The following is an 18149-nucleotide window of genomic DNA, read 5'->3' on the forward strand; positions in this document are numbered from 1 at the left end:
AAAGGTGAGCAGTTACTGTTTGGTGTGTTTGAAGTTTAATGTTTAACCGCCGGGACAAACAGTGCAGTGGGGGTAGCGGGGGTGGGCTACATACGGGAACAACATTCACTGTTCCACTTCTCAACCATGAAGAACCTGGTCTCGGTCCTGGTCTTGGTCCTGGTCTTGGTCGTGGTCTGTGTGGATCATGCACGTGAGTTTTATACATTCTAGCATCTGACGATGGAATGATCAACTACATATACATCTACTACTCTATATACTGTACATCTACAGTACATACTCTATACTACTCTATATACATCTACATACAGTATACTACTCTACTGTACATCTACATACTCTATATATGTCTACATACTCTATACTACTCTACTGTACATCTACATACTCTATATACGTCTACATACGCTACACTACTCTACTGTACATCTACATACAGTATACTACCCTATATACATCTACATACTCTATACTACTCTCTATACATCTACATCAGGGGTCTTAAACTCGCGGGCCATTTGCGGCCCGCCAAGTCACATTTTGCGGCCCATGACTTGACAGGAAAGACTACTGTAATTGCAGCCCGCAAGGTCTAAGTCAGTGATCTCAAAGTTGTGGCCTGTGGGCCATTTGCGGCCTGCAGAGTTACATTTTGTGGCCCACGACTTGTCTTCAAAGATGACTGTAATACGGCCTGTGACAAGCCAATGTTACCCCTAGGATGCACACATAGCCTACACTGAACTAAGAGTGAGTGAGTCACTTCAAAATGTGGTCAAAAATCCCACCCATTTTCTATACCGCTTGTCTTCATTACGGTCACGGTTAAGCTGGAGCCTATCTGAATGCAGCAAAATATAAACTGAAATTATTTATTTGATTCACCCTATTACTGTATGAAGATGTTATTGTGAGCCATGTATCGCGTGTCGTATCGTGAGGTACCCCGAGATTCCCAGCCCTACTCCCAATACTCAATGCAGCCCAGCCTCACTCAGACTCCACCTCCAGCGGCCCCCCAGGTAAATTGTGTTTGAGACCCCTGGTCTACATACTCTACATCAGGGGTCACCAACGTTTTTTCTTGTGAGAGCTACTTTTAGAAAATGAAAATGGCCACGAGCTACTAATTTTTGTAGAAATGATTTTCATAGCTTATTTCAACCTAAACAGATCAAATATGCTTGTTTTACCAAAACATTCACAAAATGCTGGTATCCACAACTCACATTTTATGTTTCACAATACTTTTCTATCTACTGTTCTTTCATTATTAACTGAACACCTGAATGAAAAGCAGGCTTGCGGGCACCTCATGTGGTCGTGGGGGGGCTACCTGGTGGCCGCGGGCACCACATTGTTGACCCCTGGTATAGAGTATGTACATGTACTGTATATAGAGTAGTATACTGTATGTAGATGTATATAGAGTAGTATAGAGTATGTAGATGTACAGACACTTTCCAACAAATTAGAATGTCATGGAAAAGTTGTTTAATTTCCATAATTCCATTCAGAAAGTTAAACTTTCATAGATTATAGATTCAGGGCCCACAATTTAAACAATTTCAAGTGTTTGTTTATTTTTACGTAATTTGGGCTTCCAGCTCATAAAACCCACGAAAACAGGAATTCAAAAAATTAGAATACTGAAGAAATCACCATTTACTTCTCAGTTTTTGCAGGAAAAAAAAGAAAGAAATTAGGATCACATCAAATCAATCAAAATATGGTACTTTCAAAACGATATGTCAATCTTCAATACTTGGTTGGGAATCCCTTTGCCTTAATCACTGCCTCGATGCCACGTGGCATTGAAGCAATCAGCCTGTGGCATTGCCTGGGAGTTATGGAAGCCCAGATTTCCTTGATGCTTGCTGTCAGCTCTTCTTTGTTGTTGGGTCTGGTGCCCCTCATTTTCCTCTTGAGAATACCCCATAGATTCTCAATGGGGTTTAGGTCCGGTGAGTTGGCTGGCCAGTCAAGCACTGTGATGGCATGGGCATCAAACCAGGTTTTGGTGCTTCTGGCGGTATGGGCAGGGGCCAGGTCCTGCTGGAAGATGAAATCTGCATCTCCATACAGATCCTCAGCAGAAGGAATCATGAAGTCCTCTAAAACATTCTGGTAGACTGTTGCGGTGACCTTGGATTTAAGAAAGCAGAGTTTACCAACACCTGCACCGGACATTGCACCCCAAATCATGACGGACTGTGGATATTTCACACTGGACCTCAGGCAGCTTGGGTTCTGTTCCTCACCCGTCTTCCTCCAAACCCTTGGACCTTGATTCCCAAATGAAAGGCACACTTTACTTTCATGGGAAAAGAGGACCTTGGACCACTGGCCAACAGTCCAGTCCTTCTTCTCCTTGGCCCAGTGGAGACGCTTCCTACGTTGGCTCAGGTTCAGGTTCAGAAGCGGCTTGACCCGAGGAACCCGACAGTTGTAGCCCATCTCCCGGATGCGTCTGAATGCCTCGTTCCACTCTTTCTGGATCTCTGCCAGATTCTTGAATCTTCCCTGTTTGATAATCCGCTGAAGCCCACGGTCATCTCTTTTGCTGGTGCATCTTCTCCTGCCACATTTTGCCCTTCCTCTAGACTTTCCATTGATATGCTTGGACACAGCACTCTGTGAACAACCAAGCCTCCTTAGCTATGAACTTTTGTGGCTTACCCATCCTATGGAGGGTATCAATGATGGTCTTCTGGCCAGTTGTCATGTCTGCAGTCTTCCCCATATTGAACCGAAATGAGACAATTGAACCAAACTGAAGCAATTTAATGACACCTGGGGAAGCCTGTGCAGGTGATTTGAGGTTAGTAGATGATTAGTGTGACACTCAGTTTAAAACATTCATGCCCTGCAAAATTTGGGCTGATTTCTTCACAGTATTCTAATTTTTTGAATTCCTGTTTTCATGGGTTTAATGAGCTGGAAGCCCAAATTATGTACAAATAAACAAATAAATACTTGAAATCATTTCAATTGTGGGCCCTGAATCTATAATCTATGAAAGTTTAACTTTTTGAATGGAATTATGGAAATTAAACAACTTTTCCATGATATTCTAATTTTTTGGAAAGGGTCTGTATATAGTGTAGTATACTGTATGTAGATGTACAGTATAGTATAGAGTATGTAGATGTATATGGTGTAGTATACTGTATGTAGATGTATAGTATAGATCAGGGGTCACCAACGTGGTGCCCGCGGGCACCAGGTAGCCCCCCCACGACCACATGAGGTGCCCGCAAGCCTGCTTTTCATTCAGGTGTTCAGTTAATAATGAAAGAACAGTAGATAGAAAAGTATTGTGAAACATAAAATGTGAGTTGTGGATACCAGCATTTTGTGAATGTTTTGGTAAAACAAGCATATTTGATCTGTTTGGGTTGAAATAAGCTATGAAAATCATTTCTACAAAAATGAGTAGCTCGTGGCCATTTTCATTTTCTAAAAGTAGCTCTCACAAGAAAAAACGTTGGTGACCCCTGGTATACACTATACTGTACATCTACTGTACATATTCTGTACTACTCTATATACATCTACATGCAGTATACTACTCTATATACAGTACATCTACATACTCTATACTATACTGTACATCTACATACAGTATACTACTCTCTATACATCGACATACTTTATACTATACTGTACATCTACATAGTCTATACCAGTGGTCCCCAACCCCCGGGCCGTGGGTCATTTGGTACCGGGCCGCACAGAAAAAAAATAATTTCCATTTTGATTTTTTTTGTTTTATTTTGAAAAGTGGCCGAATTCTCTCTGTTACATCCGTCTCACTTGACGCATGTCCATTGTGGGTGTGCAACTTTATCTCATGCCGCACAGATAGACTACTACTGTATTTGTACCATCTTTCTTTCACCTCATATTTGGTGTCAAATGCTGATACTATGTGGGAATGCATGAAGGTAAGTTTTGATGACTTGCTAATGCTAATGTGCTAATGTGCACATTTGTCTCAAGTTAATTCATGCTAGCACACTGCCTTTTACCACACACGTCAAACAGCCATGTCATCATCTCTCTGGAAACACTTGGCTGGAACTTGAACTGGTGGATGGTGGGTCAGCATTCATTTTGTGCTTTTAATTTGATGTTATTCATGTCTTAATGTAGGACCCCCCCCCCAATGATGTTTTCATGTCAAATAAGGAAATGTTTCAGTTCTAGTCTGCATCTTATGCCCCCACTCTCACTGCATGTAACAGAGAGAATCCGGCCACTTTTCAAAATAAAACATAAAAAAAAAATGAAATCATGGAAATTATTTTTTCTTTCTGTGCAGCCCGGTACCAGATGGCGGCCCGGGTGTTGGGGACCACTGCTCAACACTACTCTGCTGTACATCTACATACAGTATACTACTCTATATACATCTACATACTCTATACTACTCTCTTTACATCTACATCAGTGGTCTTAAACTCTCGGGCCATTTGCGGCTCGCCAAGTCACATTTTGCGGCCCATGACTTGACAGGAAAGACTACTGTAATTGCAGCCCGCAAAGTCTAAGTCAGTGGTCTCAAAGTCGTGGCCTGTGGGCCATTTGCGGCCCGCAGAGTTACATTTTGTGGCCCACGACTTGTCTTCAAAGATGACTGTAATCTACATACAGTACACCAAGTCCCCAACTAACGAACACAATTGGTTCCAGACGAGCGTTCTTAAGTTGAATTGTTCTTAAGTAGGGGAAAAGGTAATATTACCAATGATATAGGTACTACATGTATGTGTATACATATACAGTATTTGTGTATGTATGTAAATATGAGTTTGGATGCAGTAGTAATATTAAACCAGGATAATGAATGAAAAAAACAATAATAAAAGTGATATAATAATACGTAATGATAAATGTTATTTACCTTTGAAGAGGAGTCGTCGAGCATACATCGTTGTGGTGGAGGAGGAGGAGATATTGAAAAAAAGGACAAATGGTGGTGGTGGTTAGACTCTTCTAAAAGAGGTAGTGTTCTGTGGGTGGTGTAGAATTAAGCAGGCCTATTAACTCTTTATCAACTTTAATCACACGCTCTGTCCCGGTTCTATCATCCATCTCTTAGCCTTCCTCTCTCCTCTTCCTCGTCTTCCTGTATCTGTTGGTCCCATTAACAGTGTCACAGCGCCCTCTGCTGGTCAAGCATGTACAGTATAAATATGGACTTATAAGGCAAAACACATGAAAAAATAGACCAGTCGGCTTGTGTTTGTATCTCCGAATGTTCGCACGTCTGATGTTCGTTAGTAGGGGACTTAGTGTATACTACTCTATATACATCTACATACAGTAAACTACTCTATATACATCTACATACTCTATACCAGGGGTGGGCAAACTTTTTGATTCGGGGGTTACATTGAGCTAGCAAAATTGGCCGGCGGGCCAGACTATATATTTGATACACTAGTTTAAGCTTATAATTCCAACAGTCCACCTGGAATTAATTATTTGCCTTATTTTATTTGTAAAAGTGTCATCCAATCTGCTATATGTGCTTGTGTCCCTTTTTTCAGCAGCACTTTAAAAATCTGACCACATCAAATTACAAAATTGAATTTTACAGTGTTTTTTTTTACTGAATAAGACCCAGAATGTACATGAATAAAGGATGTTTGATGTACAATATGAACTATGAAGGATAAAACATGGACTATTAAAGAGTATGTGAACATCCTTTTTTTATGTCCCAGACAGTGCAGTGGGTAGGTTAATTGGAGTGTCACATATTTGTTGACTTGTTTGGCACGATGGGTGAGGTAGTTGTTTGTATCGCTGCATGTGAAAAGCTACTTTGACTCTTGTGTGTTAACACTTTAAATTAAATACTTTGGAAGCAACTGGCGGGCCAGATTCAAACGCTTGGCGGGCCGAATGTGGCCCACGGGCCGTAGTTTGCCCACCCCTGCTCTATACTATTCTGTACATCTACATACTCTATACTACTGTATATACATCTACATACAGTATACTACTCTATATACATATACGTACTCTATACTACTCTATATACTGTACATCTACATACAGTATACTACTCTATATACATATACGTACTCTATACTACTCTATATACATCTACATACAGTATACTACTCTATATACATCTACATATACAGGTAGATGTAGATATACATTTTGTGTAGATAGGATAGTCGTGTATATAGATCTATCCATCCATCTTCTACCGCTTATCCGACGTGGGGGCTTGTGGGCAGGAGCCTAAGCAGACTTCCCACCCCCCAGCTACGTCGTCCAGCTCCTCCCAGCAGGTCCCGAGGCGTTCCCAGGCCAGTTGAGAGACATGGTCTTTCCAACGTGTCCTGGGTCTTCCCCGAGGCCTCGTACTGGTTGGACGTGCCTGTATGTGGATGTAGATGTACAGTATATAGTATGGAACTATATGTAGATTTATGGTATACACGTGTATGGTGGATATTAGTGAGCTTTGGGTGAAAGTGGTTTCTGTGGTAACAGCAGCTTCTGTGTATGATCAGAAATCCTGGAAAGACAACACGCACACACTGCCTTAATGTCCTCACAGGGGTGTGTGTGTGTGTGTGTGTGTGTGTGTGTGTGTGTGTGTGTGTGTAGAAGCTGTGAGGTGTTTCTCACACTTCAAGCGCTCGTCAGGTGAGTGTGAGGAAGAGCTCGGTGAGGTTGATGAAGATGACTGCTGTCAGAATCCTCATTATGGTTACGTCCCACAAGATGGCGGCTGTCAGTCCTGTGGGTCAGTACACACACAGACACACACACACATTTGGTCATCTAAATGGAAACATGCTTTCATGTTGGTGACAGTCTTAACACATCCAAAGCGTACCACATCATGAGGTCATGTCTTGCTAATGATCACATGACTGCTGACACACACACACACACACACACGTATGCTTGTAAATCGCATAAGCAAGGCCTCTAGCTGCGTGCCATGGCTGCTGAGGTTGGACGCAGTAAGATATTGACGAAGTCATTTCCAACTTCCGAAAAACATCCTCAGGCTCATGGAACAAAAATCAAGTGGTAGACCCAAAAAATCAGCCAGAGGATCCCATTGGCTGTCCGTCAAGACACGGGACCATCATGTACTAATACAGATGAATATAGTACATACAATGTAGATATACTACACATAATTACTCACATAATAACTGTATACTGCATTAGCAGCTGCTAGCATAGCACAGTGTTTATCCCTTATGTGTCTGTGTGCACTCTGAGTCCTCCAGCATGGTCTGACTGGTCGCCATGGTCACCGTGTAACATCCTGTGTGGGGAGGGGGTCACACAGAGGAGCAGGAAGTGTTTTGGCATCGGCAAGTGTGAGGATGGTGCAAACGTACTGCAGACACAACCGTGCAATGGCACATGCTGCAATGGTATACACACACACACACACACTCCAGTAGTTGATTGCATCAAAACAGTACTATATGTGTGTATGTACAGTATATACTGTATATATATATACTGTTCATCAGGGGTGTCAAACTCGTGCGAGGGAGGGCCGAGACACTGCAGGTTTTCTTTCCAGCCAGTCACTAAAGCAGGTGATTTTAATGATCAACACTTTCAGTTTGAGGGAAGGAGCTCATCAATTAAATCACCTGCTGAAGAAACTGGTTGGAGAGAAAACCTGCAGCGTCTCGGCCCTCCATGGCACGAGTTTCACACATGTGCCGTACATGTTTGTGTGTATATATATTGTATATCTATGTGTGTGTATATATTTATGTGTCTGTGTGTATATATACTGTATATGTGTGTGTATACGTGTATATATATATTTGTGTGTGTGTGTGTGTGTATATACTGTATATATGTGTGTGTCTGTGTGTATATATACTTTATATGTGTATATACATACATATATACTTATGTGTGTGTTTATACACTGTATACTGTATATCTATGTGTGTATATATTTATGTGTGTCCGTGTGTGTATATATACTGTATGTGTGTGTGTATATACACTGTATATATATATATACACTAGGGCCCCAACTTACGAACATCCGACTAGCGAACAGTCGCGGATACGAACACAAGCCAACTGGTCTATAATTTATTTTATTTTGCCTTGTAGTCACTCAATCAGTATTTATACTGCTACTGTACATGCTTGACCAGTAGAGGGCACTGTGACACTGCTAATGGGACCAACAGAGGAAGAGTTAGACGCTAGGGAGATAAAGCTACATTGTAGCTGTATGATACAACCCGGACAGAGCGTGTGATTAAAGTATATGAAGAGTTAATAGGCCTGCTTAATTCTACACCACCCACAGAACACTACCTCTTTTAGAAGAGTCTAACCACCACCACCATTTGTCCTTTTTTTCAATATCTCCTCCTCCTCCACAACGACGTATGCTCGACCACTCCTCTTCAAAGGTAAATAACATTTATCATTACGTATTATTACTGTATATAATTTTTATTATTGTTTTTTTCATTAATTATCCTGGTTTAATATTACTACTGCATCCAAACTCATATTTACATACATACACATATACTGTATATGTATACACGTACATGTAGTACCTATATCATTGGTAATATTACCTTTTCCCCTACTTAAAAACAATTTGACATAAGAACGCTCGTCTGGAACCAATTGTGTTCATAAGTTGGGGACCTAGTGTACTTCTGTGTGTGTGTATACTGTATATGTTCTATTCCATTCCATTTCATTTTCCTCCGCTTATCCGGGTCGTGGGGGCAGCAGCCTTAGTAGGGAGGCCCAGACTTCCCGGTCCCCGACCACCTCCTCCAGCTCCCCAGGCCAGCTGTGAGACATAATCCCTCCAGCGTGTCCTAGGTCTTCCCCAGGGCCTTCTCCCAGCTGGGCATGCCCGAAACACCTCACCAGGGCGGCGTCCGGGAGGCATCCGGACTAGATGCCCGAGCCACCTCAGCTGGCTCCTCTCCATGTGAAGGAACAGCGGCTCTACTCTGAGCTCCTCCCGGATGACCGAGCTCCTCACCCTGTCTCTTAGGGTGAGTCCCGCTACCCTACGAAGAAAACTCATTTCAGCCGCTTGTATCCGCGATCTTGTTCTTTCGGTCACGACCCAAAGCTCATGACCATAGGTGAGGGTGGGAACATAGATCGAACGGTAAATTGAGAGATTTGTCTTCCGGCTCAGCTCTCTCTTCACCACGACGGTCCGGTACAGCGACCACATTACTGCAGACGCTGCGCCGATCCGCCTATCGACCTCATGCTCCTACCTTCCCTCACTCATGAACAAGACCCCGTGATACTTGAACTCCTCCACCTGGGGCAGGACCTCATTCCCAACCCGGAGGGAGCAATCCACCCTTTTCCGACTGAGAACCATGGCCTCAGATTTGGAGGTGCTGAGTCTCATCCCAGAAGCTTCACACTCAGATGCAAACCGTCCCAATAAACGCTGTAGGTCACAGCCCGATGACGCCATCAGGACCACATCGTCTGCAAATAGCAGAGATGAGATCCTAAGGCCCCCCCGAACTGGACTCCATCTACACCTTGGCTGCGCCAAATTCTGTCCATGAAAGTTATGAACAGAATCGGTGACAAAGGGCAGCCTTGGCGGAGGCCAACGTTCACCGGAAACAGGCTTGACTTACTGCTGGCAATGCGAACCAGGTTCCTGCTCCGGTTACACAAGGACTGAATGGCACGTAGTAGCGCGCCACCAATACCATACTCCCGGAGCACCCCCCACAGGACACCGCGAGGGACACGGTCGAATGCCTTTTCCAGGTCCACAAAGCACATGTAGACCGGTTGGGCAAACTCCCAAGTACCCTCCAGTACACTTGCAAGGGTGTAGAGCTGGTCCAGTGTTCCGTGACCAGGACGAAAACCACATTGCACCTCCCGTAGCTGAGGTTCGATTAACGGTCGTACCCTTCTTTCCAGCACCCTGGAATAGACTTTCCCAGGAAGGCTGAGGAGTGTGATCCCCCTATAGTTGGAAAACACCCTTCGGTCACCCTTCTTGAAAAGGGGGACCACCACCCCAGTCTACCAATCCAGAGGTACTGTTCCCGACTTCCACGCAATGTTGAAGAGACGTGTCAGCCAAGACAGTCCCTCAACATCCAGAGCCTTGAGGAATTCAGGGCGAAACTCGTCCACCCCCGGAGCTCTGCCACTGGGGAGCAATTTGACTACCCCAGATACCTCAGCCACGGTGATGGAACTGTTCGCGTTCGTGTCCTCAGCCTCTGCTTCGAAGGTATGTCAGTGGGATTGAGAAGGGCCTCAAAGTATTCCTTTCACCGCCCAACTATATCCTCAGTCGAGGCCAGCAGGCCCCCGTCCCCACTGTAAACAGTGTGGACCGGGCTCTGCTTCCCCTTTCTGAGGCGCCGGACAGTTTGCCAGAACCTCTTCGAGGCCAACCGAAAGTCGTGTTCCATGGCCTCACCGAACTCCTCCCACACCTTAGTTTTTGCCTCGACCACTGCCGAAGCTGCGTGCCGCTTGGCCTGCCGGTACCTATCAGCTGATTCAGGGGTCCCACAAGCCATCCATGCTCGATAGGACTCCTTCTTCAGCTTGATGGAAGCCCTGACCTGTGGTGTTCACCATCGGGTTTGGGGCTTGCCGCCACAACTGGCACCGATCACCTTTCGGCTGCAGCTCCGATCGGCTGCCTCAGCAATGGAGGCACGGAATAGAGCCCATTCGGACTCAATATCCTCGTCCTCCCCCCGGATGCAGGCGAAGCTCTGCCAGAGGTGAGAACTGAAGACTCGACGAACAGGAGACTCTGCCAAACCTTCCCAGCACACCCTCACTACACGTTTGGGTCTCCCGGGTCTGTCCGGCATCCTCAGTGGTTATCAGTTGACAGCTCAGCCCCTCTCTTTACCCGCGTGTCCAGAACATGCAGACGCAGGTCTGATGATACAACTACAAAGTCGATCATAGACCTGCGGCCTAAGGTGTCCTGGTGCCATGTGCACTTATGAACATCCTTATGTTCGAACATGGTGTTTGTGATGGACAAACTGTGGTTCGCACAGAAGTCCAACAACATCACACCGCACGGGTTCAGATCGGGGAGGCCGTTCCTGCCAATCACGCCCCTCCAGGTCACACTGTCATTGCCCACATGGGCTTTGAAGTCTCCCAGCAAAACGACGGAGTCACCAGTTGGGGTGCTCTGCAGCACCCCTCTGATGGACTCTAAGAAGGCTGGGTACTCTGAACTACCGTTCGGCGCATACGCACAAACGACAGTCAGGACCCTTTCCCCAACCCGAAGGCGTAGGGAAATGACCCTCTCGTTAACCGGGGATGACTCCAACACAGAGGCACCGAGCCGGGGGGCTATTAATAAGCCCACACCAGCTCGCCGCCTCTCCTCTGCAGCAACTCCAGAGTAGAACAAGGTCCAGCCCCTCTGTAGGAGTTTGGATCCAGAACCCAAACTGTGGGTCGAGGTGAGTCCGACTATATCTAGTCGGAATGTCGCAACCTCTCTCACAAGTTCGGGCTCCTTCCCCGCCAGAGAAGTGACATTCCATGTCCCAAGAACCAGATTTGGCTGCCGAAGACAGGTTGCCTAGGCGCCCGCCCTCGACCACCACCCAAAGCACAATGCACCAGACCCTTATGCTTGCCCCCGCAGGTGGTGGGTCTACGGGGGGTACTGTATATGTGTGTGTATACATGTGTATATATATATATATATATATATATACAGTATGTGTGTGGGTGTGTATGCGTGTGTATATACGTATATATATATATATATATATATATACTCGTGTGTGTGTGTGTGTATATATACTGTATAGTGTATATCTATATATGTGTGTATATATTTATGTGTGTCTGTGTGTATATATACTGTATGTGTGTGTGTATATACTGTATAGTTTATATATGTGTGTATATATTTGTGTGTCTGTGTGTATATATACTGTACGTGTGTGTGTATATATACTGTATAGTGTGTATATGTGTGTATATATTTATGTGTGTCTGTGTGTATATATACTGTATGTGTGTGTGTATATACTGTATAGTGTATATATGCGTGTATATATTTGTGTCTGTGTGTATATATACTGTATGTGTGTGTGTATATACTGTATAGTGTATATATGCGTGTATATATTTATGTGTGTCTGTGTGTATATATACTGTATGTGTGTGTGTATATACGTATATATATACTTATGTGTGTGTATACTGTACGTGTGCAGCAGGGGGCTGGGCCTCGTGGCTTTCCTGGTCTTCCTGCTCAGTCACCTGTGGAGGTCGCGGGGTCAGAAAGCGAGAGAGGGTTTGCTCCACCACCCCTGAGTGTCGCCAAACCTGTGGAGGGTCTTCCGAGGAGGCCGAGTCTTGTTTATCAGACAACAGGTGTCCAAGTGCGTGTGAAAGTAAAAGGATGCTGATGGTCACTGATGTTCATTCAGTGACTGTGTGTGTGTGTGTGTGCGTGCGTGTGTCAGTGCACGGCGGGTGGTCCAACTGGTCTGTATGGTCTTCATGTTCCGGCTCGTGTATCCATGATCAGCACGATGGCGTCTCAGTGCCCTCCAGGCAGCGCCATCGCTCCTGTTCTAACCCTGCCCCTTCCAGTGACACATGGCCTCCTGGTGACGGTTGCCACGGAGACGGCGTGCAAGTCAAGAGTTGCAGCGAGCTTCCCAAGTGTCCAGGTGAGACATGTTTATCTCAGCCTCAGAGCTAAGCACCGCCCACACTAATGCACCTTTCCACAGTGGACGGGAACTGGGGGGCGTGGTCAGAGATGAGTCCTTGCACCGCCCGCTGTGGGGAAGGACTTCGATTTTCCACCCGAATGTGCAATCAGCCCGCCCCTAAATATGGCGGACGATTCTGTGAGGGAGCGAGCGCTCTGAGTGTCATGTGTCACACAATTTGTGCAGGTAACACACACACACACACACACACACACACACACACACACACACACACTAAAATGCATACTGTGCGTCATTGACAGTGCACGGGGCCTGGTCTGGTTGGTCCAGCTGGGGAGATTGTTCCTCTTCCTGCATCACAAAAGGCGGAGCTCCTGTCAGGACTCGTCAGCGCTCTTGTTCTAGCCCCGCCCCTTCACTCTTCCCTGCAGGTGAAGGTTGCCAAGGTGACAGCCAGCAGACAGAGGAGTGCAGCCACCTGCCTGCATGCCTAGGTGACCTCTCTGACTCTGAGCTGGACGGAGGCTGGGGGTCATGGTCCCCCTTCTCTTCCTGTCCTGTCACCTGTGGGGTGGGGCTTCAGGTGTCACTCAGGAGGTGTGACAGCCCGGCTCCCAAACAGGGTGGGCGTCTGTGTCCTGGGAACCAGCGCAGGACTCGCATTTGTATGACCAACATCCACTGTCCAGGTCAACCAACAACACCCCCACCCCCCACCCCCCACCCCCATGTCCTCACTGTGTGTCCAAATGTCCTCACTGTATGTGCTTCCCACAGTGGATGGTGTGTGGTCCGAGTGGTCGCCATGGCAACCCTGTAAATACCCATTTAAGGGGCGGGTGATCCGCTGTAAGCAGATTCCTGGAAGTCAAAGTCGAGAGCATCAGTGTTTGCATCGCGCTCACAACGGCTCTATCTGTATCGGCGACCATCTGAGCGAATACCGCATCTGCTATGATGTCACCGGGTGTTACTGTGAGTGACACACACACACACACACACACACACACACACACACAGCTCTGGTGACATGGTAATGATGCAGAGCCTCCCAGGTGCTGTGTGTAGGGCCCCACAATCCATGAGGCGCCCCATTTTGAGCAAGGGGGCGCATTCTCTGCAAATGTGCAAAATATGTGCCAAGCATGTGCCGTTCATGGGGGCTTGAAGGATGTTTTTGGTTGCAGAACAGATGGAAGGACACAAGGCAAATTTGTTTGCCATGTGTTGGTATTCCTCCATCTAACTACATTCAGGTTCTAGTCAGTCCGTTGAGGACTCTGTGATGATGATGAGGATGATGATGTGTGTGTCAGTTAAGGGCAGCTGGGACGGCTGGGAGGCGTGGTCTTTGTGTAGGCCACCATGTGGAGGAAACTCGCGGCGCCGCCGGAGCAGGAAGTGTGTTCCTGATTACAGCGACTATCGGTCAGTTCAGTCACATCACCTCACGTGCACAAGCTTGTCAACAAACATCTCAACACACAAAGTGGAAGGAGGCACTCTGACGTGCATGTTTCTCAGTTCCAGCATGAGTCATCAGAAGGACAATGTGACCTTCTACGGGGATCCCCTTGCCGACTGTGGGCCGGCGCCAGGGGGCGTGACCTTTCAAGCACAGCCTTGCGTCAACGTGCCCGCCTGTGACTGACACTGATTCACAGGCATATTTTGTTGCATTCAATAAAGTTGTGTTGCAACAGCGTGTGGTGTCCTTTAGTGTGATTTACGTTACATTAGCACCACTAGCTTCCTTAAGAATCAAGAGTTTTCTTATTGTGGCAGAAGCTATTTAGGTATTATAAAAATATCAGTTGTTTCAAATGTGGTATAGAAGCTTAGAATTAGGAAATTGTTGCGATGTTTATTACAGCATGACATAAAAAGTTCATGAGAGTTGAGGCAACAACCGTTCCAACGCATTTCGTCTTGGTCAGCTCCTCCAGAACACAAGGTGGCGTTCGTGCAACAAACAAAACTGGAATACGCTGTCGTGTGACGTCATCGCCAAGCGACCAATTGGATCGCGCGGGGATTTGAAAGAAGAAATGACTGAAATTCAAACGTGAGTTTGATGTTTCTTTGTTTTTTTCCACATTATCGAGGTCATAATCACAATCTTTAGTGGACAACAAATTGGTATCAATCGAATATAACAGCAGACGACACAAAGGACCTATTTTCAGGATCTTCAAAAAAAACGTAGTGACTCTGGAAGTCCTGAAGAAATTAAATGGAATAAGGTGCAGTAATGCAGTAGTACAGATCCGACAGACGCATTAATGAAGTTATTTTCCCTTTAAGTGTCTTTTAAAAGTCGACACTTTTTCTAATGCTAACTGAAGTTTTACCATCAACTTTTTGATCCCTTGGGCAGCAGCACAGCGCCGAATATATGACTGCTATAAAACAATATACAGTATATGTTAAACTAGGGCACGTACTTGTACTTACGTCCGAGGCTGTTGCTTTCTAAGTTGGTGCGCTTAGTATTTTCAGTGCATGAGTGTACACTTGAGTACTTACGCTTCGCATTTTCAGTGCAACCCCGCCTCTCGCCCGAGGTCAGCTGGGATAGGCTCCAGCATACCTCCGCGACCCTAATGAGGATAAGAGGCATAGAAAACGGATGGATGAATTTTCAGTGAAAAAGGGTGGTCATACAAAATACAGTACCCGGATGTTACACTGAAAGGGTGAGTGTGCAGTGATGGACACTCACCAGTCGCCATAAAGACTACGTAGAGGAAGGGGAGGGACTAAGTTGAAATGTTTGCAGCTGAGGAGCAACCTGTAGTGCTGGAAAGTAGAGAAATACAGTATTGCGATAGTCATTTCTGGCAAGTGTACAAGGACAGTCGTGAATTAGGGGCAACACTACAGGAACAGGAACTAAGTACACAGTGTACAATGCATACTAAGTTAATAAGTAAGTCAAATTTCTTTATATAGCGCCTTTCACAGACAAAGAAAGTCACAAAGAGCTTCACAGTCATATTCAAAATCGCAGTGTACAAACAGTTAAGAGAACCCAAATAAAACAACAAAGTCACATCAGCCCAATCAGAAGGCTTTAACAAATAAAAGCGATTTAAGTTGGGTTTTAAAAGCTTACTAAGTGTACTAAGTAAGTTTCTTAAATGGAGTCCAGCCTAATTGTGTGTAATGTGTGTCAGTGTGTTGCAGCACTGTGACCCTGTCCTCCTGGTGCCGTGTGCCAAAGGGGACGAGTCGGACTCTGCAGGCGGGACACTGCTCTTCCTGCAGGTTTGTCTTTTGGCTCATGTTGGGGGGCTAGGGGTCACGAAACAATTCATATCCTCATGCTTAGGTGTGTGCGTAGGACAGTCGGCAGGTACGTAAGGTTCTGTGGCGCCAGCTCTTTGTTCTGGACTCCATGATGCATCTGCTGGAGGGACTCCCATCTGCCGGGCAACTGCTGACACAGCCCTGCCCCCCACCGCCAGGTAATCACGCCCCTTTGGCAAAGTTCCCGTGTGTGAAGTCTGCCATGCCGTGTGAATGTGATGTGGTGTGCAGACGGCGCGGCTCGAGGCAGGTGGAAGGCAGCGAAGGCGGAGAGCAGGTCCAGGGCGGACCACACGGAGGCCCTGCTCACCATGCTGCACCATAACATCCAAAACATTGTCAGGAGACGACACAGAGTGGCACAGCTGCTGCAACAGCTGCACGCCAAGGTATACGCGCACACACGTACGTGTGTGTACATATGTACATACAAATGCGCGCACACATGCACATCTCTTGTGTTGTCCAGAAACAGCAGAGTGAAGATGTGGAAACGTCCCTGCAGAGGGCCCACAGTGTTTTGCGGGCATGTGATGGTCAGCTGACTCAGCTGAGGGTGGAGCTGGGGGCGGTGTTGGAATGCGTGGATGGCTGGCGTTGTTCCAGAGATGAGTGAGTGTCATCTTGACACACGACCCGGCCGCGAGGCTCAGGTTACATGTGAGGCATTTTTCTGATGTCAGTTTGAAGGCGTACGCGTCGGCCGTGCATGATGTCATGCACCTCCTCCTGCTTTCCTTCAACCAATCAGAGGTGTCTTTGGAGCGGGCACCCCACCCCCCAAACCACAGAAACCAGTCGACCAATGAGCCGGAGCCTCTGAAGGTGTTAGTCACATGGAGTCATGATGACAGCTTCAGACTTCAGGTAATGCCCACATGACCACAGGACCAGTCAAAAAGGGGCGGGGCAACATGTGCTGATCGAACAGCTTGCCCAGTCCCCCTACACTTCACCGCCATTAGCATACCATGTGACCATGGCTTCCTGTTGCTGTGAGCAGGTTAACAAGCCGGGGCTGGTGCCCCACTGCATCTCAGGCCGCCGCTCGGAGCTGAGCGCCGCTCTTCTGGAGGCCACGCAGTACTACATGGGTCAGGCCGACCTGCTGTCTGAGATCCACCGGTTGAGATCCAGGTGAACTCAGAGAGAAAAACTCCTCACCGTCCAATTCCACATCGCCTGATGCGCCCACTCCCCCGGTATCTAGCTTCGCCATTGACTGGCTTCCTGCTCGCCGACTGCTGGTCTACCTCAAGTCTGCGTCACTTGTGTGCCACCTGCATGTGCAGGAGGGGTACCCCAACAGTGGAGCGGTCCGCCTGCTGTCAGTGCACAGAGACGGACATCAAATGGAAACCTCTGGACTACAGGTAAGTTAGCTTTAGCTTTAGCATCAGCTTCAGCTTCAGCATGGCTCTTTGCGTCCTTTCATCATGGAGCTGTTCATTTACATTACATGCCAACCAATCAGGTAGCTATACAACATTTCATACACTATTCTACATTTCAATGAGCCAATCCATATTTTATTGTTTCCAAAAAGTGATTGGATGTGTGCTCTTCTACAGGCTCTTAAACCTGACAGCCGTGTGACGGACTGGCTGCTTCTCCTCTGCAGCAGTCCTCTCATCTGATGTCCTTCCAGGCTGCTGCTAGCATGACATTGTACTCTTGGCGTGTTTTCATGGTCTACCACCTTCACAGAGAAAAGTAAACATGTGACATCAAGTTCTGACATGTCTTGCCTTTGTGGTTGAGAGAAGAAATAAACAACAATTAGTCTTTTATCATTTATTGTGCAGAAAGGGAAGACAGCTGAAGCAGACTTTTGGGAGTCTGCTGCAAACTTAAAACTTTTGATCTGCTGATAAACAACCTATTTCAGTTTGGGTTTTTTTGTTTAAATTACGTACATGTTCCAAATGTTTTTTGTCTCACTCCCCCTTCTTGTTTTTGCATATTGTAGCTCTACATAAAACCTCATTAAGATCCAAATGTGCAAAATGCTAATTCTAGCAATTTTTCAACTGGTTTTAAGATTTTGATCAGGAGTATGTATACAGTATATATATACACTGCTCAAAAAAATTAGAGGAACACTTCGAAAAT

The 18149-nt window shown here is 46.2% G+C and overlaps 2 protein-coding genes across 5 annotated transcripts; both read left to right on the plus strand.

Moving 5' to 3' along the window:
* The first annotated feature begins 51 nt into the window (after positions 1–51).
* Positions 52–14420, plus strand: LOC129171119 (properdin-like). 3 transcript variants are annotated; one of them, XM_054759491.1, is made up of 10 exons: positions 52–193; positions 6637–6775; positions 7267–7424; positions 12261–12428; positions 12513–12722; positions 12786–12953; positions 13031–13417; positions 13506–13703; positions 14045–14156; positions 14253–14420. In XM_054759491.1, the coding sequence occupies exons 1-10, from the start codon at positions 127–129 to the stop codon at positions 14377–14379; spliced, it is 1734 nt and encodes a 577-aa protein (XP_054615466.1). In that variant the 5' UTR covers positions 52–126; the 3' UTR covers positions 14380–14420. The 3 variants fall into 3 exon arrangements, with proteins under 3 accessions (XP_054615466.1, XP_054615467.1, XP_054615468.1); XM_054759492.1 differs by lacking the exons at positions 6637–6775; positions 7267–7424 and having other exon boundaries at positions 69–193; XM_054759493.1 differs by lacking the exons at positions 52–193; positions 6637–6775 and having other exon boundaries at positions 12261–12420.
* Positions 14421–14717: 297 nt separating this feature from the next.
* Positions 14718–17785, plus strand: si:dkey-225f5.4 (uncharacterized). Of its 2 annotated transcripts, none has more exons than XM_054760052.1 (9): positions 14718–14793; positions 15905–15995; positions 16072–16195; positions 16269–16426; positions 16507–16649; positions 16721–16904; positions 17041–17174; positions 17248–17410; positions 17609–17785. In XM_054760052.1, the coding sequence occupies exons 1-9, from the start codon at positions 14777–14779 to the stop codon at positions 17672–17674; spliced, it is 1080 nt and encodes a 359-aa protein (XP_054616027.1). In that variant the 5' UTR covers positions 14718–14776; the 3' UTR covers positions 17675–17785. The 2 variants fall into 2 exon arrangements, with proteins under 2 accessions (XP_054616027.1, XP_054616029.1); XM_054760054.1 differs by having other exon boundaries at positions 16513–16649.
* Positions 17786–18149: the final 364 nt, after the last annotated feature.

Source organism: Dunckerocampus dactyliophorus, chromosome 18, assembly GCF_027744805.1.
Source record: "Dunckerocampus dactyliophorus isolate RoL2022-P2 chromosome 18, RoL_Ddac_1.1, whole genome shotgun sequence".
NCBI lineage: Eukaryota > Metazoa > Chordata > Actinopteri > Syngnathiformes > Syngnathidae > Dunckerocampus > Dunckerocampus dactyliophorus.

Excerpts from the sequence above, each read along its gene's own strand:
- LOC129171119 (XM_054759491.1), top strand. The coding sequence starts at position 127 with ATGAAGAACCTGGTCTCGGTCCTGGTCTTGGTCCTGGTCTTGGTCGTG. Across the intron at positions 12,429-12,512 it reads ATCAGACAACAGGTGTCCAA|TGCACGGCGGGTGGTCCAAC; the intron begins GTGCGTGTGAAA and ends TGCGTGTGTCAG. Across the intron at positions 14,157-14,252 it reads CCTGATTACAGCGACTATCG|TTCCAGCATGAGTCATCAGA; the intron begins GTCAGTTCAGTC and ends CATGTTTCTCAG.
- si:dkey-225f5.4 (XM_054760052.1), top strand. Across the intron at positions 16,905-17,040 it reads ATGACAGCTTCAGACTTCAG|GTTAACAAGCCGGGGCTGGT; the intron begins GTAATGCCCACA and ends TGCTGTGAGCAG. Across the intron at positions 17,175-17,247 it reads ATCCACCGGTTGAGATCCAG|CTTCGCCATTGACTGGCTTC; the intron begins GTGAACTCAGAG and ends CCCGGTATCTAG.